Source organism: Erpetoichthys calabaricus, chromosome 7, assembly GCF_900747795.2.
Source record: "Erpetoichthys calabaricus chromosome 7, fErpCal1.3, whole genome shotgun sequence".
Taxonomy (NCBI): Eukaryota; Metazoa; Chordata; class Cladistia; order Polypteriformes; family Polypteridae; genus Erpetoichthys; species Erpetoichthys calabaricus.
The window spans coordinates 177,642,768-177,665,511 of NC_041400.2; the positions used below are offsets into that span (position 1 = coordinate 177,642,768).

Sequence of the window (22,744 nt, forward strand, 5' to 3'; positions counted from 1 at the left end):
AATAATAATAATTGTTATCGTCAGTGTCGTCCATCCATTAATGTATGCGTATATTTTCTTTCCGCAGCAGCTTCATTCCATATCATCGTCATCGCCATAAACTTTTATGAATTAATTGATCCGTTTTCATCAATCCCTCCGTCTCATTGTATACGACACACAAAAACACTTCAACAATGCGGTTGAGATTCAAGTTTTCACGATAAAAAAAAATGGACATTTACAAAATGTGGACGTTAAAGAGTTGGACCAGATCGAGTCGTTCTCCAGCGTTCTCCGTGTCTACCTGTAACCGCGTGCACGGTTTCGTTTGATGCGAAAGTAGCGGCTGTGATCCCGCTATCTGACTCCTCCGTAGCCACTGCTCTCCCTCCGCCCCTCCCCAGCTCGCTGTCCGTTGCCCCCTGTTCGTCGCCGGTCCGCGTTTGTCAGCCGTCCTCCCCGCTCTGTCCCTCCCGCCCCTGTCATTATCGTGCTATCAGGTACAGTATTCTGCCAGCAGAGCTCCTTTTTTTCGCGTTGTTAAACTGTATTTCCCCGGCTGTCAGTAGACCCTGCCCTCTCTATTTATCACTCCATTGACGTGTTGTTAGCAAATGGGAGCAGAAGGGCTGATCTCTCACTGAAGAGGTCATACTGGCTTCGGCTGCCACTTGTTGCCAAAACCTTCGGGGCTTCGGGATACATCGAATTGCTGTCTTTTTTTTTTTTAAACAATTATTTAGCAGCTGGCGGAAGCGCGCTTTCAATGTACAGAGAAGAATACACCTTCATGTGATATTTGTTGGCCAGAGGGACGTACTTGTATTATTTAATAGTGCATTGCAGCCCACCGGGAAACAAGTATGGTTGATAACACCACTATAGCAACAAAATCTGCTTTGGTAAGCGTTTTTATCTTTGGCTTCAGAGTTTTATTGTATGTTTTCCTTTTGTGAAAAACAAACAAAAACAAAATGCTCGGGTTTCGGAGTTAAACGGCTGCATGTGGGGTGGCCTTGCATGTCGGGAACTTTCTGTCTGTACTCAAAAGGCGCTTGAACGAACTTGCGGGACACTTTCTTTAAAGTTTTGGTTTTTTTTTTTAATTAAAAGACGGACGTGTTTTTGCATCGAACTGCTGCTGTTACACGGGAAGCCCTGCGGAGTGTCGCGAGATGCGGCAAAAATAGAGTCCCGTGAGCCGCCCGGGCTGGTGTTAACGCACGGTTCTTAAAATTCGGTTGGCGCAAGTGCGGTGGTGGAGTTAATCCTACCGAACCCCCCGATCGCCCCCCCCCCAAAAAAAACACACACACTTATCTGTAAAAGCATTTCCTTTGCCCTTGCTGGCTTTAGTGTAATTTCGCCCGGAGAATGTATTTTTTTTTACATTTGTAAGACTGAATGATTTAAAGGGTCAGCTTGCTTTAACGGCGGGTTATTTTTATTGGCACTGACGCGATTTTTAAAAAAACGCAGCCAGCTCGTGAAAATCGCAACACTTGCTGAAGCGCAGAGCAACTTTTTTTTTGTTGGCGTGTTTGCACTTCGTCGCCCGCACTGTCAGTCGCACGCAGCGACCGCTCGGCTGCTCTCGCTATTTTCCTTTCCTCTTCCCTTTTGACATGTTGCTGGATTTTTGTGTTTCATTTCCCTCCTGCCCACCGCGCCGCTGCCGTCAACTCTTTTAGACAGACAGTTTGCTAATCAATCGAGTTGATCTGAGTGCCTTTATCTGTTCTCATCTTTTCCAGCAAACCGCTTTCTCCTCTGCAAATTCTCTGCCCCTCCTGGGGTCGACGGCCCCCTCTCACAGTCACTTCTCCGGCTCACAGGCTCACCCAGTCGGCGGTGGGATGAAATTAGAAGCGGTTATGGAGAACCTCCAGCGGCAGCAGGCGGCACGACTGGCGCTGGAAGAGAAGCTACGGCAGGCGGAGAAACAGAAGGAGATCCGATCTATGGTAGAGACGCAGATCCAGCAGCAAGCCTTGGCTTTAAGGCATTACCACGAGTCCGTCCGAGGTTCCTTCGCTCCGAGAGGGACGGAGAGCAGTCCAGGGGCTAGTGCACCAGACCGGCAGCAAATCCGCCCAGCGCCACCGAGGCAGATTGATCCGGACGAGTCAGATATGGACGACGAAGCCGAAGGGGACCACGAAGACGACGAAAGGGACCTGGACGAGGACGACTTAGATGACGAAGGGGCAATGGACGAGGACGTGGAAGGAGATATGCCACATTTTCGACCCCGCCACCCCGGACAAGGTGGAGCGGGTCAGTCTCCGAAGGGTTCCTCCGTGCATGTGCTGCCTAGAGTCGGACAGCCACAGTATTGCGCCCCGGGACAGTCGCCTTCTCCAAGCGGCACAGCACAGCAAGGACAATCGCAGCACCACGAGTGGACTTATGAGGAGCAGTTCAAACAGGTAGGGTTAAAATTCCGACCGGAGGGTACCCGGGGAGCTTCATTTGGGAGTTCTTTCTCACCTTTTATGTTATTTCAGAAATTGTTGGAGATGCAGAAAATAGCAAATCGTGTTAGCCTGAAGTTTTTACGAAGACGCGGTCGAAGGTTACAAAGTCACTTGCACGTTGTCTTCTGCAAAGACCGTGGTGTGCACGGGGTGCTGTATTGCTGCATTGTCACTTTGCACTTTATTACTGTGTTCTAGCGGTGACCTCGTTGGTGTTTAATCGAACAAGCCGTAATCGTGTTAACGGATATGCTGGGCGGAAATAACCATTGACTTGGTGGGGTGCAGTGCAGCACCTTTTCGTAGTAGCGAGGCTTCGGGTTGTGGGAATTATCACCGTTGTACTTCTGTTGTTTGAGTCTTGAGATGATTTTAAGTGAACAGTTGCATAAATCAGAAAAGCAAATGTGTGTAATGGCACCGCGCCGACGGCCTTCCCGCGGTAACGACACTGGCTGGCATCCGTGGGATTGTTGGCGAACACGCTCTTCAGGTGTTTAGCAGAGGGCTAACATGTACACTACAAACCTGCCATCCTTTATTTTAGAGATCGTCTTCCATGTTTTAGGTAGAGGGTGCACTTTCCTTCTTTGCGAAGGAGACTTGTCCCGAGAGCGTTCGCGCTCTTGTTTTGTACCTGAACTGTCTTTGGGTTTGAACAGTTAGCAAAAAGGTCCCAGGAACTCCCTGTCTTTAAAATCTATAGCGAGGAGGATCATCATCATCATACATTCTTTATCATTTGTATATAAAACACGCCATGTGTTTTTAAATTCATTCTGATTAGCCTATTACCAAAACAGGCTGTGTTTACCTTGGAAGATGTGGAGAAGTTTTGACATCAAGCAAAGGTTATTTATTTATCTTTTTCGTTAGCGCTGGCGACCCAGACAAAACGTCTATTATTACACATTCTCGGGAGAGAAGGGTTTACTTTTTAAGAAGGTTTTGTAACATTGAACTTGGCAAAGTATGACAGGCACGATTTGGCATTCTCTCCAAGAAGTTACCGTCAACTAAATGTACGCAAAAAGGCACAGAGAAAAGAATAAAGATCTATCTATCTATCTTTCTATCTATCTATCTATCTATCTATCTATCTATCTATCTATCTATCTATCTATCTATCTATCTATCTATCTATCTATCTGTGTATCTAGATACATAGATAGATAGATAAATAGATAGAGAGATAGATAGATCAGTAATGTTTTAAACTAAGACAAAGTGCTAAATTAACACTTCATTATTTTATATGGGTACAGAACAAAAAAACTAAGATAATTTAAATTTGTCTCTTTCTCTGACAAAATATATGTATATACTGTATGTTTATGAAAAGGCACAAAAGGAAGAATCAAGCAGAAGATTTATGTATATGCACAGTAAGATGACTAGTGTTAAACTAAGGCTTAAATTGCTAAGTTAACACTTCAGTTTTTATATAGGTCCTCATGAACACTTAAATTTCAATTCAGCATTGGAGATTTCACTGTGTGTGTGTGTTTCAAACAATATAAAATTATACATGCATGTGTGCTTTTAAAAAGGTTGTTAAACAAATTTTATTTTATGCATGTAGTACATTGTACAGTTTTACCTAAAGAAGGTAAAGGGGATATGCTTTGTAATACTTGTTAACAGTGGAAAAATGTTGTTAATATATAGATACACAGTAGCTAATCTATCTATCTATCTATCTATCTATCTATCTATCTATCTATCTATCTATCTATCTATCTATCTATCTATCTATCTATCTATCTATCGTATGTAGTGAGTACTGGTGAAGTCTGTGTATAAATACATATCGATACAGATTGTTTAAGTGCCTTTTGTGCTGCTACATATTGTACAATAAAGACAGTCAAATGCCAGCTAGATGTGAAAGTACCTTTTAATGGTATTTTAAGTAAAAGAAGCTAAGCAAAATCAAGAATGATACAGTGCTATATTTTTCTGTGTATCTTGTGATGATGTTTGATATCAAATATGTTATATGTAAAATTAAAAGCAGGTAAAATGATATCTACATAAGTAATATCTTGTAAAGGTGACTGCCGTAAAACTGCTATGTAAACTGAACGTTAATAGAGTTCTATCTATCTATCTATCTATCTATCTATCTATCTATCTATCTATCTATCTATCTATCTATCGATCTATCTATCTATCCTATCTATCTATCTAATTGAAAGGTCTGTTTGAAATTAATTAAGTTACCTATTGCTCTTAAAAAGTAAAAGCGCCAGCGATGCCATAAGTGAACCATTTTTGGTTCCCGAAAGACCCATCCATGTGAAGGTTACGGAAAGAACCTTCATTTATTTAGACCCATAACAGGTTGCATGGATAACCAGGAATAGATGGCAACAGATTTGTAAAATACCAATGGGTTTCTGATTTTAAATAGACCCTTGCTGCATACAATACTAAAGGCTAAGTTATAGGTTTTCTTGATCTATTTAAATTTAAGCAAAATGCAGTTTTAATTTTTATATCTTATCAAATTTGCTTTTTCAGAGTTAGTGGCAGCTTTCACTTAATGTTTCTCCACTGTCCTTAACATGTAGTTGTTATCTAGGCTTAAGTGTAAGCTGAAAACTGTTTGACTTGTAATACTTTTTTTTTTTTTTTCAAATCTGCTGTTACTTAAAAGTAAAGGGCAAGGGCAAAAGCAACTGGAGATCACTTTAATCATTAATTCCATTTCACAAGCCTCAGTGTGTATTTGAACTGATAGACAATGACGGTCAAAAATTTGTTTTTTTGAGCACATTTGGCTGCTGCTGTGCTATAAAGGCAGTTATGGCAAACCGGGACTCCATTATCAGCATACTTTGATTCTCCCTTTAGGTTAGTAATTTGCTTACGTTTGAAAAAGTTAATAGCCGCATAATAACAACTACAGCAACATTTATTTCTATTGGGCATTTTCTTACAAAGAATGTAGCTCAAAATGCTTCAGAGGATGTCAAAGAAGAAGGTAGAAGAAATAACAAAACAAATCAGAATTAGATAAGAAGAATGAGAATGACAAAGTAAGAATGAATAAATAATGTGCCGAAAGTAGCAGATACAGTAAGAATCAATCAATACACACTTACATAAATCAGATATACATATAATGGAAAAAGTAGAGTCTTTAAATATAGATTAATTTTTTTAGTCTTTAATGAGAAGTTCGATGGTATTATCAGTGGCCTGGGAGGACATACAAAAATTTTAAAAAATGTAGATATTCTATCTATCTATCTATCTATCTATCTATCTATCTATCTATCTATCTATCTATCTATCTATCTATCTATCTATCTATCTATCTATCTATCTATCTATCTATTATATAGTGCCTCTCATATATCTATCTATTGTATAGTGCCTTTCATAGCTATCTATCTATCTATTGTATAGTGCCTTCCATATCTATCTATTGATAGATTATATAGTGCCCTTCATATCTACAGTATCTATCTATCTATTATATAGTTCCTTTCCTATCTATCTATCTATCTATCTATCTATCTATCTATCTATCTATCTATCTATCTATACATTTCTTTATATAAGTCAATATTATATTATCTTTCTCAATTATTTATAAATCAGTATTAAATGGTATCTTCCACATGTATCTTTCTATCTATAAATCAATATTATATTGTCATTCATATCTATCTATCTATCTATCTATCTATCTATCTATCTATCTATCTATCTATCTATCTATCTATCTATCTATCTATCTATCTATGCCCAGACATACAGTATATACGATTATATACTATATAAATCTTTATTTTTATGTACCCATTTCCTGAATAAAGTTAATTCAAATATACAATGCAACATACTGTATGTATAAAAACATATATATATATACATTTTTATATTTATATATATACACTTAAATACGTATATTTGCTTATATTTATTTACCCATTTCCTGAATGAAGTTAATCCAAATTGGGGTTGTGGGATTGAGAGTTCTGTTGCACAAGAGAGGAGCCAAGCCCGCATGGTATATACTTACATATAAATATTTATCTCATCTCATCTATAGAATTAACACAAACCAAGTTTTCAAAGATAAACAGCATAAAGTGATTTGGCAGAAATTTGTGTTTATACTTTTGAAAGAAATCAGACATGTAAAAATAAGAATAGAGCACCCGACCAAAAAAAAAAAAAATAAAAGCCCCACACATGTTGAAAGTTTAAAGTGCCCGTCTGCTGGACATCTGAGCTCTGAGCCCACCGTCAATTTGCACGTCTGTGTTGAAAAAAACACAATTAAATTTGAGAAAGGTTTTCTGTTTTTCTGCGCTGTGGCAGAGAATGACATCGGGAGTGTATAGTTCACTCCAAAATTCTTCAAACTTGTGTAGTCAAACCACATTTAAAAATGGTAGGTAAAAAAACTAACTAACAAAAACAGTAGATAAGCCTTTCAGGAAATGACAGCAAGATGTGGTTGTGTATTAAAATAATAACATTCCAAGAGCAGGCATTGAATTCTGTTGTAATGCTGTTGCTAACAGAATCGCTGTTGCTGTAAAGCTGCCATTAATTAGTGTCACCTTCTGTCATGCCCTAAAAAGTTCTTTTCTTAAATGTAAAATGTCTTTATTTAAACTGGCAGACATTTCTTTATTTTAATTAATTTTAAGCCCCCCCCCCCGCCTTTACACCAGCATTATTAATTTTAAATCACGCCAGTAATTAGCGAGCAGTAATAAAGTAGTAGTCCAAAACACTTGGCTGAAATGCTCCGTGGCCGCCTGTTTAGGGCCATTTACTGCACTTTTTGAAGGCTTTTCAATGCGGGCCGGGCTCTGTTTTGGTTTTCAATCACTCTATCACTGGGAAAGACATGGGGAGTTTGCCAAGGAGAGCAGGAAATTGGTCTGGGTGGCATTCCAGTCTGGCTCACACCCAAAAATACAGGGATCTCCCTCTTTGGCTGAGCTTGCAGGCAGGCGGCCAAACTGTTACAAAGCAAAAACAAATTGTAGAGCCGTGTAGGCAGAAGCTACAGCTGTGAGGAACAAAAGCCCATCAAGCAGCGGCAAAGTGCACGTCTTTTATTTTTTGATATGCACATGGCTCTCCAGAGGAGAAGAAAACAAAGAATGTCTCTGAGGAATATTTGAAAAAAAAAAAAACTGGAAACAGTTTCTAAACAAATACAGCATGACTAGAAATAAATAAACAAATCAATGCACTAATAACGAAGTGAATTAATGGCTATATGGCTTTCATAACGTCCTATGTATTTACTTCAACTCTTAACAAATTGAAAAAGATGTGTGAGAGCGGAAGTGCAAATTGGGTTTTAGTTTTCATAGAACTCAAAAAAAACAGGGATACGATGTAGTGGGAATAATTTGTAATGCGGAGAGGAAGATCAAAGGAAGAAAGCAGACAGAATATTGTGACGAGTGACAAAGGGGACAGGAGGGGCTGCCCAGTACAGCCAGGAACCAGCGGAGTAGCTGGAAGTTGAGGAGAAAAGGGTAGGCATGAAAAACAAAGGAGCGTGGCTCTGTGATGGTCAGTTGTTGTTTCCTGTCAGACAAGCATTTCATTCATTCATTTCTATCTGTCTTCTACAATATTATGTTCTTTTATTTCATACTGAAATTGCACCTTAGAAAGACTGAATTATCACCAATTATCACACTACATTGTTCGGTTTTACTTTGACAGAGATGCCCTTTGTAACACTTGTTAAAGGTGGAAAAATATCAGTGATATACAGATATGCATTCATCATATAGTGCCTTTTCTATCTATCTATCTATCTATCTATCTATCTATCTATCTATCTATCTATCTATCTATCTATCTATCTATCTATCTATCTATCTATCTATCTATCTATCTATCTATCTATCTAGTGCCTCTCATATCTATCTATCTATCTATCTATCTATCTATCTATCTATCTATCTATCTATCTATCTATCTATCTATCTATCTATCTATCTATCTATCTATCTATCTATCTATCTATCTATCTATCTATGTGAATTAGGCGATGCTAAATTGGCTGTAGTTTGTGTATGGTGTGTGTGTGTGTGTGTGTTCGCCCTGAAATGGACCGTTGCCCTGTCCAGGGTCTGTTCCTGCCTTGCACCCTGTCCTAGCTGGGATAGGCTCCAGCACCAGACCCCCAGACCCTGTTTAGGATTAAGCAGGTTTTACAATGACATGCGTTACACTTTTGTACTTAATAATATATTTATTACATTTGTAATCCATCCATCCATTATCCAACCCGCTATATCCTAACTACAGGGTCACGGTGTCTTCTGGTGCCAATCCCAGCCAACACAGGGTGCAAGGCAAGAACCAAACCCCGGGCAGGGCGCCAGCCCACCGCAGTACATTTGTAATATAACGTATATATTTCACCAGTAGATGTATTTGTGCAATGACTTTCATAGGACTCCACTATTTCATACTTTGACCAGAAGTAAACAATTAAATTTTGCATTTTGGCCCCTTCCATATTGCTACATTATTTAGAAAGTATATTCATATTAACAGCTGGTGATTGTAACATCAATTTTATCAAAATATAAATGTCATGCACATTGTATTGCTACAGTAAAATATAGTGCTTTTTCTATCTATCTATCTATCTATCTATCTATCTATCTATCTATCTATCTATCTATCTATCTATCTATCTATCTATCTATCTATCTATCTATCTATCTATCTATCTATCGATAGTATTTACTGTCAGCGTTGTTATTCCAGTTCCATTTAGGGGTCTTTGACAGGGTGCGCTATAATAAGCAGTATATCAGATAAACCTGTAAAGCGCTGCCAACCTCCAAGTGGCTAGTGATGGTATGCAGATTGAAGAATCCAACCGAGCTGAATCTCTTTCAGTTGTAAAGCTGCTGTGTAAAATGAGGTCTGACAGGACGGTGTCTCTCTCCGAGGCTGTACTATACATGCTTTGTGACAGTGAATCATGTCAGGAGGAGTAAAACTACAAGAAGATCTGCCGCTCTTCTCTCAGTCATTCATAAAAAGTGACAAAACTGGCCTCTTTATCCCACATTGTCTCCTTCGTGGCTTCCCTCCTTTTTTGAAACTTCATCCTGACCTGCCTGGCAGTGGTCTCAGAGGTAAGCCAATATGTCATTTATAGGCTGGTGTCACATTCTGAGCTGAACACTCACTCCCTTTCTTAATCTTTCTTCAGACGTGTTGAACTTCTTTGGTGTAACGCGCTGCGTTCAGAGTAGGATGGCTGAATTGGTAGGAGCCACGAGGGCCGGGTGACGCAGTTTTGTCAATTAGAGGGGCTACGATTCTGTCGTGCAACGTGCTCACGGTACCAGATGCCACGTTGACTAAGCACTTTTTGAACCTCCTGGCTAAAAATACCCTGCCATTGTGCTGCTTTGATAAAGAGCCAGTTGGTGCCAGTGCCGTTTAATTTCAGCTTTGATCAGGCAGGACGTAATGCACACTGCTGCAATTCATTTGTCTCCACACAGCACCTGCCTTTATAATAAACACCAAGTAATACCAACAGCTCCGCAGTGCACGGAGATAAATCCCATTCTAATCGCCCTGTTGGATAACATATCAACTGTTCCAATAAAATTGTATTTATGTTTACCCAATGTGGAAAGTAATCCTCTTTTCATTGCAATCAGCCCTTCCTGAACCTTTGTTTGGGGATTGCATTTGATCGCTCTGTGTCCGCGTCTCCCTCTCCTGAATTTGTGTTTTGCAAACATAAAAAAGAATGACCCCCCCCATAGCAATTCATTTAGGTTCACTCTGGGGAGGGGGGGGACGTCAGCTTTGTCTCATTTGAGCTCCTGCTTTCTCCCAAATGGCCCCCAATTAAGCCGTGCCTGCTCTCGGCTTTGTTACAGTATTATTTATTTATTAGTGTTTGGTAACTGAACCAAAATTCACACCTTGTCTTTGTTTGAACAGATATCCCTAAAGTGGGCTGGCGGTGCTGGGCTTGTGACGCCTCATGGCCAGCCGGCGTGCCACCCTTTTTAGTTTTAAGGCCTGCTTTCCCACTCCGTTTCAAACTTCTGGGATGTCCTTCCTCTAACTTGACTTCAGTTTGTTTTACTCCATTATAGCGTCTGTCTCTGTCCCCCCCCCCCCCACCAAACTCATGAACAAGTTCAGCACACTAAAAATAAAAAAAAGAAAAGACAATAAAAAAATAAACTGCACTAATGTAAGGGAACGTGTTGTGGTACAAACGGCTTTTTTTATCGTCAAGGCCACTCCTTAGGGTCTAATCTTGCTTACGAGCCAAAGGTTAAAGATTGCTCTGTTTTTATAGCATCTTTTTTTAATTCATAAGCCATAGCTTGTGAAAAGAAAAGATAAAAATAAATAAATAAATAAAAAAAGACGCAAAAGCAGCTGTGGAACTCTTGGAGATGATCAATCAAACACACAGTGGCACCCGCTCTGGAGGTGTTTACCAGAGAAGACCCTTCCCCCCCAGTTTTATTTCTTTTACATGTGTCCATTTGTGGTTTGAGACCCCCACCTCCCCACCCACCCAACCAACCATCCCCCAGTGCTGCTGCTGCTTACCTTCTTCTCACACTTGTGCACAAACTGTCTAAGTGAAGCATTGCGGCCTACTGGGAATCGGGAGCAAACTACCAAGACACGGAGTTCAAGCGGAACTTTTATGAAGGATCTGAATGAGATATCGGGAGAGCTGAGCTATTAGCTGAACAAACGGCCCCGATGGACTGAATGGCCTCCTTATGTTCTTATGGTATTCAGTAAACCACAAGGCTGCCAGTTCAGACTCATCTTTGACTCTCACGCTCCGAGAGCTTGTCAAGGAACAGTTGTGGCTCATCATGGAAGATGTCGTATAAAGTTAGCTAGGTGATTAAAAGTTATGCTGCCCCCCCCCACCCCTGTAAATGATGTTCTTACTTACATTAATCCGTAGTGTGACTATCTGGATTTGTCTAATTGCACAGATCAGTCAGCTTAGGCCCGCGTTCTACAACACTTCTTTCTTAAATTCCAATACGGGAGCAAATTTCCAATGAGCCGACCGGATCATAAAATATTTATCATCACCATTAGTATTCTTTTGGGTTATTAAAATGGCTGGCCTGCCTTGCATTAAAACGCAGAACTTTAATCTAAAAAAAAAAACGACCCTGAATTGTGTCGATACTTGGTGGGGTTGAGAGGGAATACAAAAATGCAACCTGCCCCGGCATTTTCAAATTATGGGAATAGGAAAATAAGGAGTTCATTAGTTGGGAAGACAAAAAAAAAACCAAGAAAAAAATCAATGCATGTGTGCACGGCTTGTAAATTTAGCTGGAAACTGACTTGCAAAATGGGGTGGGGGTCTTTGCTATCCCCTCGCCCTTCCCCCCATGAAGAGAGCTCGGAGGAAATGCAAACAGATGTGAAGAGAGGTTTTTTCGGCAGACTTTTAATACTTCAGGCTAAATTGAATGGGCTGTCTTTCGTCTTGGGCCTACCATAATCAGAAGTATTGCTAAGGCATCCATGTCCCGTTTCAGAGGATGTGCTGGTTGTCTGAAGGGCTGCTAATCACATTAAAACTTTAGAACAGTTGTGACCAGAATACACCGTTCAGCCCAACCAAGGCTGTTCACCTAGACTGTCCAAAACAGGGTCCTCAATCACAGTCCTGGAGGGCCGCAGCGGCTGCAGGTTTTTGTTTTAACCCAGTTGCTTAATTAGAAAGCAATTCTTGCCAATAATTTAATTTCATGGCTTGTTAGTGCTTTAACTCTGCTATGTCAGGTAATTCTCATATCATAGATTTTCTTCCCCTTTCTAAGGATATCATCTAAATGATCTGAAGGCTAAAATGGAGGAGTAATTCTCAGTCCTTCACTTTTTTCTCTGCACTTTCCTTCCAAGTATTTAATTGAACCCAATAGTGCATGATAAATACACACAGGTAACAAGCTAAATGGAGAAATAGTGGTCTCTTTTGTCATTTGCATGTTATTGCTAATTAGGAGCAATTAACAACCAAGAATACAGCTGTTTAAGACTAAATAAGCAATAAGGGTTCAAAATCTTAACAAGCAAAACAACTAATGTGTCACTTGAGCAATAAGTGCTTCTTATTAAGCACTTGGGTTGGAGCAAAAACCTGCAGCCACTGCGGCCCTCCAGGACCGTGATTGAGGACCCCTGATCCAAAATAACATCAAGTCGAGATTTGAAGGTCCCTCTCTCTACAACCTGACTTGTTTAGTGGGTCTCTGCTGCCCACCTAGGACTGAGTTTTGACGCTTCTGTTTTGGCAGCCATATTTACATTTATGATACGATTGGTTACGTTTTTTTGGGTTTTCCAATTGGTGTACAGGCAGGTCACATGGCAGAGTGGTGTCAGTAGGAGGGTTTGAACCCACAACCTCAGGGATTGAAGTCCAAAACCTTAACCACCCCACCGCTTGCCCACGTGAATATCTTTTAATTAGTTTCTACAAAGTGCCTTTTGATTGAGTGATTGAGTTGTTGGGATGAATGGCCTGTTCTCATCAGTTTTCTAACGTTGTAATATGAGGTCCTCCTGACATACCATCGTTATCAGAGATTGACATTGTGTACCGTGAGAACTAAAATTAATTTCTGTCTTCCTGGTTAAATAATTCTTGTATTTGTTATAAGCCTTTGAGTGTTTAACGACGGATTGATTTGACTTTTGGTATTTGAACATAGCTCGTTTTTGACTACGTTCACCTCCTCATCCTTATCATTCATAAAGCATTCTGTCGTAGCCGAGGTCAGTAAAATTGTTATTAGTCGTAGAAGTAGCAGTTATAGTATCACGTATACAGAAGTGAAAATCTTACTTGATATCAAACCATCATGTCACACATGACCAACCCTCCGAAAGTATCAAAAAGCATAACTTGATGATATTTAATAGAAAACACGAATCAACTCACTTGATGTATTCCTTACTCCAGCTTGTGAATATAACGCACTTCCCATTTGTCAGACTCCACCCCTTTGATGTTAACAAAAGTGACGTCAGATTTAAAGAACTCTTATATAAGAATAGACTTAATGGTCCTAGAGCCCCTTTTAATTTAGCACAACCAATGTCAAATTTAAATGAATTCTTAACCTCCTTAGTGTTAGACCCGAGCGTAACTTGGGTTATAAAAACAGTGCTAAAGGCGTTAGTCCCGAGTATAGACGCGTCTCGTGTAAGGATTACTCTGGCTAGAAAAGTGCCAACAGCATTAGTGGCGAGTGTTACTCAGGCCAACGGTGTGGAATTGTCAGGCCGTGAGCTTTCACCGGGCAGGCAGTGTAGACGTTTCGATAGAAACACCTTCTAATCAGCAGTGATGACGAAGTGAGTCTGTCTTCAGTAACGGTCAGTGAAGCCGAAAACGATTCTGGTGAATCCAAAAGTGACACTTGTGTCACTCGCACATGTGCAGTGTGCTATTCATGTTATGATGGATGTCCAAAAAGTTTCCGCATTTCTTTTAACTCTATTTGTTAAGAATTTAAAAAACAAATGACATCACTTTTCTATACAGTCACCTTCCTTTGCGATGCAATTTTCCCAGCATCGTCGTACCAACTTTTTAATGCCATCAGCAAAATATGTTTTTGGTTGAGCGACTGATGCACCGCTGCTTTATTTCTTCATTCCTCGTGGTCGTGGCTGTAGCTGGACGTCTGGAGTGCTCTTCATCCGTCACACTCGTACGGCCATTTTCGAACATTTCAATCCACTCATAGACAACTCTGTGAAAGAGAACTTTATCCCCATACTGAGCACACAAGCGGAGATGAATTTGTTGCTCCCGGCACACCTCCTGCCCACAAAAAGTGTACGACAGAATTTTGTTCCTCTTTAGTGCAATTTATAATTTTCGCAGCCATCTTCATCACAGGGTGACAACTCTTATACTAAACTGCAAGGGCAGCCGGCCTGCCAGACAGAACGAGTCACATGACACTCTCCGACACGACCAATTACTGCTCCTCCCGCCTTCACCGTTTCCAACAAAAATATAAAAGTGCGGAAACTTGTTGAACGTCCCTCATTTTATTTATATTCATCATCATTATTTTTATTATCTGTATCATTATTATACTTTCCACAATTCTGACTTTGTACTTTTAGTGTTTTGCACATTTTACAATAGAAAGATGACATTCATTAAGCCAAAAGATGTAACGCTTTTTACACGTTTTTTAAGAAATTGTGGTTCTAGAGTTCCGCCTCCTTTCAGTTTAGCACAGCGGTTCTCAAACTGGGGTCCGCGGTTTCGGTGGGACCGTGAGAAATGATTGCATATTTATACTATTTACATTTTTATAATTATTAACCTTTACCATCCAAGGGGAAGAAAGTGACTGAGCTCCGTCGTTACCTCCACCATCTAGACCCGACCATTAATCCGCTGTTCCATTATTCGCTGCCACCACATTGTTTTCCCACCGTTATCGTTCGGCACAAACCAGCCCTCATTATTTTTATCATAATCAAAAATTATCGATTCTTTCGTAGAATCAAAATACTCGCAAACAGTTTTTGTATATTTTAGAAGCAAATAAGAGTGCTAAAGGTGGATACAGATAATCAACAAGCAACATATTTTACATTTTTTGTGTTTTTAAGTGGTGAAATTGCCCACTCAACGCAAATGGTTAAGGCAAAGCAGATGCAGCCATCCCATTAAAATTTTAACTTAAATTTAATAACTAAGATGTACGTAATATTTTCTGAATAAATAATTGTTTGTCAAAAAATGTTTTATTCACAGCAGCCTGTGCCTATGCAGTGCCGCGAAGTGGGTTGGTGGCACCCTTGTGCAAAGTATTTGGCGCCCCCAATTTTCTTGAAATAATATTGATTTTTTAATTTTTAATAAAAGGGTCCGTGAGCCATCGAACAATTTTTAAAGGGACCGCCACGCAAGAAATTCTAAAGAAGTTTGAGAACCGCTGGTTTAGCACCACCAACATCAAAGTGTAACATCCTCTATAAAGGAGAGAGGTGCGACCCTAAGGGCTTTACTTTGGGTACAACACGTTAAAAGACCTTCCATATAAGAAAGGACTTTGTGGTTCCAGAGGTTTGCCCCCATGTTGTTTAGCAATGTCAATGTCAGATTCAGTTATCTCACATAATGATAAGAATTTGTGATGCAAAAACACTTTTAACTTAGCCAAACTGATAACACATTTAAATATCTTGGGTGAGAAAAAAGAATTTTTTTCCTCAGCTTCATCATAGTAATAGTCAATTTAGCCTCCTATCTGCCACAAGTAACGAGATTTTGTGTCCCCCAAACGTTTGCTCTTTTTAACCTTGCCGAATTAAAAAGAGAGACTTTCCTGCTTGTCATTGAAGAGAGTTTAGATTTAGCCATCTCCATAATGAGTCAGACTGTGTGGCTCAATCTCTCTACCATTTTGATCATCCAAAGAGGTCTCAGATTTAAACATTTCCTGTAATGAACAAGACATTGCCCATTTTCACTCGTCAAAATAGAAAACACACTTTCGTAAGAGAAGAGGGGCTCTCCTCTTTCATTTCACAAAACCAGGTTTCAGTTTAGCAGCGCTCCCTCCAAACCCACCGATGTATGTTTTCATGGCTTTCAAACATTTTGCACGACCTCTTGTGAGAAAACTCCTGTCAAAGTAGGTAATGTCGCCACAATAACTGCCAAGTTGAAGTGTTTTCATGTGTCGGGCAAGCATTTTTTTTTCAGTTAAGGAAGAGCAAAATAACCCTAAGAAACTGACAATGCAGTATTTGGATTCCCTTCAGTAGAGATGAGTGGGCATTGCTGTGCCATGACTACATATGTATTGTGTGTTAATAGACCCACCTCAGCAATTACAATATAAGTTTAAAAAAAAAAAAAGTAACATTTGTAATTTCCCTTCCTGAAGACGGAAATTCAGTTTCTTCTTCTGTTAGAAGTTGAAGTTCCCGTTTTATGGAGCACATTTCATATTTGCCTAAGTTCATTAAAGCACCCAGTCAGGGGTCCCTGAAGCTGAAACATGTGTATGAAGTTTGCTTCCACCGCATGCCAGAGAGCATTTTTTTTTGTTTTTTTTATGATCCACAGAGGGGTTTGACAGTCTGGCTCCAGACCCTCGATATGTTCTCATTTATAGCGTCCGTGTTTCTATATTTTAATAAGAGGGCTGCTTTATTACATGGCACGTTATTAAATACTCATTAACAAAATGCCTGTTAGGCCTTTGCAAACTGTTGATTCTGCATTTAAATCCACTGTTTGAGCTTTGAGTGGAGCCCCCGCCAGTCTTATATGCTTAAAATCATCTGAACAGAACCTCTTGGTTGAGTTCCAATCCACAATCCTACGTTTTCATTTAAAAAGTCAGATGCGGGAAGGTGTCGACTTACGACCACATTCGGATCTGACGGACCGGTCGAAAGTCGATCTGGAGGTAAGACGGACTGGTATATGTCTTCAAACCTGACTGTATGAATAGTACTATATAATAAGTCCCGCAAGTCATATTGTTTGTTTTGTATTCTTTGTTATCATTTTAGCACATTGTTTTAATTTTCTATCTTTTTGTTGAGTAAATTTTGTTTTTATTTTATTATCTTGTTTCGTTATTACTGTTATTACCTTTACCTTTACACAAATCCTTTTTTGTCTGTGGTTTTGTTACATCAACAGTGTGAGCTTCTCCCAGTATTCATTGTGCTAACTGTGAGAGGAGCAATTGTACCGGAAGAGTCCGAGCACTCGTATGTTTTCTGTTGTAAACATTTCAAGGTGTTAATAATAAACATTGCCAGTTTAAAGGAGTTCAGTGTGGTTCCATTACCCCTTTGTGGCGGTTCGGACGAAGCGGCACACCCGTGAGTCACAATGCAGAAGCTTTGGAGGCTTTACTGGATTCAAAGCCAGAGTGCAGAAGTACAATGTGTGCGGTGAACACCAGTTACGATGGAATAACTTAAAGTCACACTTTCTTTCCTCCATCATACTACTTGATCACCTTCAGTTTTGGGTCGAGATCAATTGCCTTTTTTTCCTGTAATTGTAAGACAAATGTAACTAAACGTAGTCGAAAATACTGCAGGTAATAAACTAAAAACGAGATGAATAAATCACGGCATATGGAGCTGGCGTGGAGAAAGCTGCTATTTGCTCGGTGAGTAGCATTCATAAGTCGAATGGTCGTAAGACATGTACAGTAGGTTGTAGTCGACAGCTACCCGTATTAGTCTCCATTTCCATCTTCCACCTTCCAACGTAAACTTAAGAGCTGCGTACTTCTGAAAATGCAACTTCGGGGAAAATTACTTAATTGTGGCTCTGATTGGTTTCTTGCCTATTACATGGCCCTTCCCTGATTGGTTACTGCTCGTTTTTAACATCTCATTCTCTGATTGGTCACCCTTCATGGAAAAAAGCCATATTCTACCATAACGGACAAAGAGGAATTGCTTGCATTTTGTACAGCTTGGTTGCTGCTTACATTTGTGGAAGACAAATAATTTAACAGTCCACAACAATTCAGCTTACTGTTTGCTACAGTTTTGCCATAAATTCCGCGGCTTTTGGTGTTACAGTTGTAATGCAAAACTCAGAGCCCCGTGAAAATCAGATTGTAATGCTTATTATTTAATCTAGGGTCACCAATGCTGAAGCTCAAGTCGCTTGATTATGGTCGCCACAACTAACGTCCATGAGCATCAGGGTGCCAGCCGCCACTGAGGCCTAAAACCAGCTACCTGTCTGACCATGTGTAACAGGTTAGACATTTTTATATGTGTATTTTGAGTTGTGTTCTGTTTTCTTGTGATGGATAATTTGCTTTGAACTATTTTGATTTATTTCTGACAAAGTTTGTTTTTCTTTTCAATCCATTTAATTCTTTATTTATGCAGTATCAGTGGGGAGAAGGGATTCCCTTGGAATCTCTAGAACATTTATATAAGTATACTAGCTGTGTAAGCCCGTGCTATAAAAAGCCCAGCCCCCTAGAAACCATGGACTCTGGACTTCAATCAGTCAATCGCATTGGTTGTGGATTAGTGGCTAAGCGAGGTTCCTCCTTCCTCTGTGGTTTTTTTTTGTCAATATGCTCACCTCCATTGTCTATCAACGGCTAGGCGAGGTTCTCTTTCCCTCTGCGGTTTTCTTTTGTCAATGTGCACACCTCCATTGTCTATCAATGGCTAAGTGAGGTACTCTTTCCTCGGCGGTTTCGTTTTGCCGACGTGCTCACCTCCGTTGTCTATCAGTGGCTAAGCAAGGTTTCCTCTTTCCTCAGAGGTTTCGTTTTGTCAATGTGCTTGCCTCCATTGTCTATCAACGGCTAGCCAGGTTCTCTTCCTCTGGTTTTCTTTTGTCAGTGTGCTCGCCCTCCATTGTCTATCAACGGCTAAGTGAGGTTACTCTCCTCAGCGGTTTCGTTTTGCTGATGTGCTCACCTCCGTTGTCTATCAGCAGCTAATCGAGGGTTCTTTTTCCTCGGCGGTTTCATTTTGTTAATGTGCTCGCCTCCGTTGTCTATCAGCAGCTAAGCGAGGTTCTCTTCCTCTGAGGTTTCGTTTTGTCAATGTGCTCGCCTCTGTTATCTGTCAATGGCTTATCAAGGTACTCTTTCCTATGCGGTTTTCTTTTGTCAATGTGCTCGCCTCCTTGTCTATCAACGGCTAAGTGAGGTACTCTTTCCTTGGAGGATTCGTTTTGCCGATGTGCTCATCTCACTTGTGTATTAGCGGCTAAGTGAGGATCTCTTTCCTCTGCGGTTTTCGTTTTATCAATGTGGTCACCTCCGTTGTCTATCAGCGGCTAAAAAAAGTTTCTCTCTCTTCGGAGGTTTCCGGTTTTGCCATTGTGCTCACCTCACTTGTGTATTAGTGCTAAGCGAGTTTCTCTTTGTCGGTGGTTTCACTTTGGCGACAGAGTCACTTTCTTTGAGCTTCATGCTGTAGCCTTGCACTTCCCCGGGCCAGAAAGACAGACACACACACTTTCACATGTAGACATTTATATATAAGTATATACATTCGAAGAGCAGGGGTTTCTCCTTTGGCAATTCCAGCGAGATTAATACATATTTTAAATTGAAGAGCACAGGGGGGGATCCAATCAAACTAACAATTACACCAGTAAAGAAATTAACAAACTGTACCTTTTTAAAGTACCAATACCAGGTTTCGCACCTCAACACTGGTACTAAAGCGATATCGATGCAAGTAATAGATGAATCTCCTCCAACTCCCCAGGCCTACACACACAAATGCTCCATCATCTCCACTGCACTCCGCTCGCCGGGGGTCAGTCCTCGACTCATAATTGCTTAATTGAGTTTACCCCCCCACCCTTCAGAGTTCGATTGTGAAGATTTATGCATATTATAACAAGGAGTGAAGGGGAGGTGTCCCCCTTGGTGTTTTGAGAGCACTGATACACCCATACTAGAAAGAGGATCAGAGTGCGATGTGTTGTTAACAAATGTGGCATGATGCTGGTTCTAGTACCCGTTTTGAAAATTACGAACTTCGGTAACTTTTTATTCCTGGTATACCACACAACATTAGGTGGTGGTTTCCGTTTTACATTATCTCTCGGATGGGTAAAGTTCTAAATCTTTAGTTATAGCTTCTTTCACACGTTGTCTCTATTTTCAGGTTTCGTATAGGTTTGTTGAACTCCTTTTCTTCCCTCAACTTCTGATTTCCCGCTTTGTCCTTGCGTCATATCACAACATGGATAATCATACCTTTGCTCAAGATCAGTAGTGATCCTGACCATGGTCACCCCTGCCAAGATTCAGAATCACTAGAGAGCTCGACTAAGGTGGAGTCTCAAGATCACTTGTGAATTGATCTGTAAATGGTTTCCTGTCTATGGCAATGTATTGATTTAATAGCAATGAATTGTTTTGAGATGTGCAAGTCTTTTTTTACAGAGTTGAATGTTCCAGCTTTCTTTTGGATGGTTTGATTTTATGGAAGCCTCTTGAATATTTGACAGGCCTTGATCTGTTCCCCTCTCCCCACCCACGCATTCTGTAAAGCTGTTGGTCCAGCTACTGTGCGTCTGTCATGCTGCTGCTCGGGAAAGAGTGGAAATTCCTTCAGCTCATTAAATTGCACTCTTCTTTAATTTCCTGCTCACAACCGGCCCTTGTATACTGGCACTACATATATCCTCTGTCTTTACTGGTAGTTTTAGTGAATGAATTTGAAATAGAAGCTACCAATCAAACCCACTGACACCCCACACACACACAGAGGAAGCAGGCGGAAAGGGGCAGATATGGAGTGTAAGAAATGTGATTGAGTGTTTGCCTCCAGCGGAGTGCAGTGGTGGGGGGCTCAGGCTGGGTCCAAAGAGCTTGTTTGACAGCTGCAGTTCACTTTTAGCACTGCGTGCTATCAGAGGTCCTTAATAGCAGGCTACATTCAATGGCGGCACTATTAATTTTATATTACTAAGTGCTTATAGTGAACAGCTGAAATAGCTGGCTGGGCAGGATCGGCTGGGTGGGGGGTGGGGGTGGGGCTGAGGGGCAGAACGTTTGAATGCCATGTTTGCTGAAGTGTCACTCTTCAGTGGAGCTGTGTAGGAGAAAGTATGCCAAGAACTTACTCTATAACTCAGGCGAGCAGTGGTAATAAACTTGCCTGTGAAACAGGACAATGCGGCATTCAAGTCTGCTGTTTTCTTTGCAAATGCTGCAGGTTTTCATTTAAAAGAGAGAGACAAACTAAACCTGTTTAAACAGGCCCCTATTGCGGGTGTTAAATTTTAATTATATTGCCCTGGAATTCTCACAGCTTCTCGCTAAAGCAGCCTTGTCGGCTAATAAGGTCCCCCCCTACTGACAAAGCAGCCTGCACTGGGGCCACACTTTATATCATTCTGTAGGTTCATTTTATGGCGGAGTGAAAGAGCGAGTGCAACATTTGAACTTTACACTTTTGCACGCATGTTTGGGCGCGTGTATGGATCTTATGTTATCTTTTAATGTATACGAATGCTAACAGTGTTGCAATGTAGACGAGCCCTCTGAGACCACATCGCCTCTACAGAGAAGGTCCCAAGAGAAGTAGAGGGCTGTGCAGTTTTAAATGATATTTAAGAGCTTTAGAGAAATGTCATGGGAGAGCAAGGTGGGCATTGTGTGCACTTTGAGGGGGGTGCCAGCTGTCTACAAGGAGTAAATCAGAGTGGACGAAGAACATAAATTAAGGAGGTTTTACAATCTACAGTATCTATCTATCTATCTATCTATCTATCTATCTATCTATCTATCTATCTATCTATCTATCTATCTATCTATCTATCTATCTATCTATCTATCTATCTATCTATCATATAGTGCCTTTAAAATCTAACTGTAACTTTATATAGTGCCTTTCAAATCTAGCTATCACTTTATTTATTGCCTTTTCTATCTATCTATCTATCTATCTATCTATCTATCTATCTATCTATCTATCTATCTATCTATCTATCTATCATATAGTGCCTTTAAAATCTAACTGTAACTTTATATAGTGCCTTTCAAATCTAGCTATCACTTTATTTTATTGCCTTTTCTATCTATCTATCTATCTATCTATCTATCTATCTATCTATCTATCTATCTATCTATCTATCTATTATTTAGTGCCCTTCATATCTATCTATAACTTTATATAGTGCCTTTCAAATCTATCTATCTATCTATCTATCTATCTATCTATCTATCTATCTATCTATCTATCTATCTATCTATCTATCTATCTATCTATTATTTAGTGCCCTTCATATCTATCTATAACTTTATATAGTGCCTTTCAAATCTATCTATCTATCTATCTATCTATCTATCTATCTATCTATCTATCTATCTATCTATCTATCTATCTATCTATCTATCTATTATATAGTGCCCTTCACATCTATCTGTAACTTTATATAGTGCCTTTGAAATCTATCTATCTATCTATCTATCTATCTATCTATCTATCTATCTATCTATCTATCTATCTATCTATCTATCTATCTATCTATCTATTATATAGTGCCCTTCACATCTATCTGTAACTTTATATAGTGCCTTTCAAATCTATCTATCTATCTATCTATCTATCTATCTATCTATCTATCTATCTATCTATCTATCTATCTATCTATCTATCTATCTATCTATCTATCTATCTATCTTTTATATAGTGCCTTTGAAATTTATCTATAACTTTATATAGTGCCTTTCAAATCTATCTATCTATCT

At 39.9% G+C, this 22,744-nt stretch overlaps 1 protein-coding gene across 1 annotated transcript in view; it reads left to right on the forward strand.

Moving 5' to 3' along the window:
• The first annotated feature begins 449 nt into the window (after positions 1-449).
• Positions 450-22,744, forward strand: part of arid3c (AT rich interactive domain 3C (BRIGHT-like)) — a 432,268-nt gene continuing 409,973 nt past the window's right edge. Inside the window, exons 1-2 of the mRNA XM_051930043.1 lie at positions 450-884; positions 1,737-2,411. Of these exons, the coding sequence (XP_051786003.1) occupies positions 846-884; positions 1,737-2,411 (714 nt within the window). The 5' untranslated portion in view covers positions 450-845. The remainder of the gene's footprint in view (positions 885-1,736; positions 2,412-22,744) is intronic.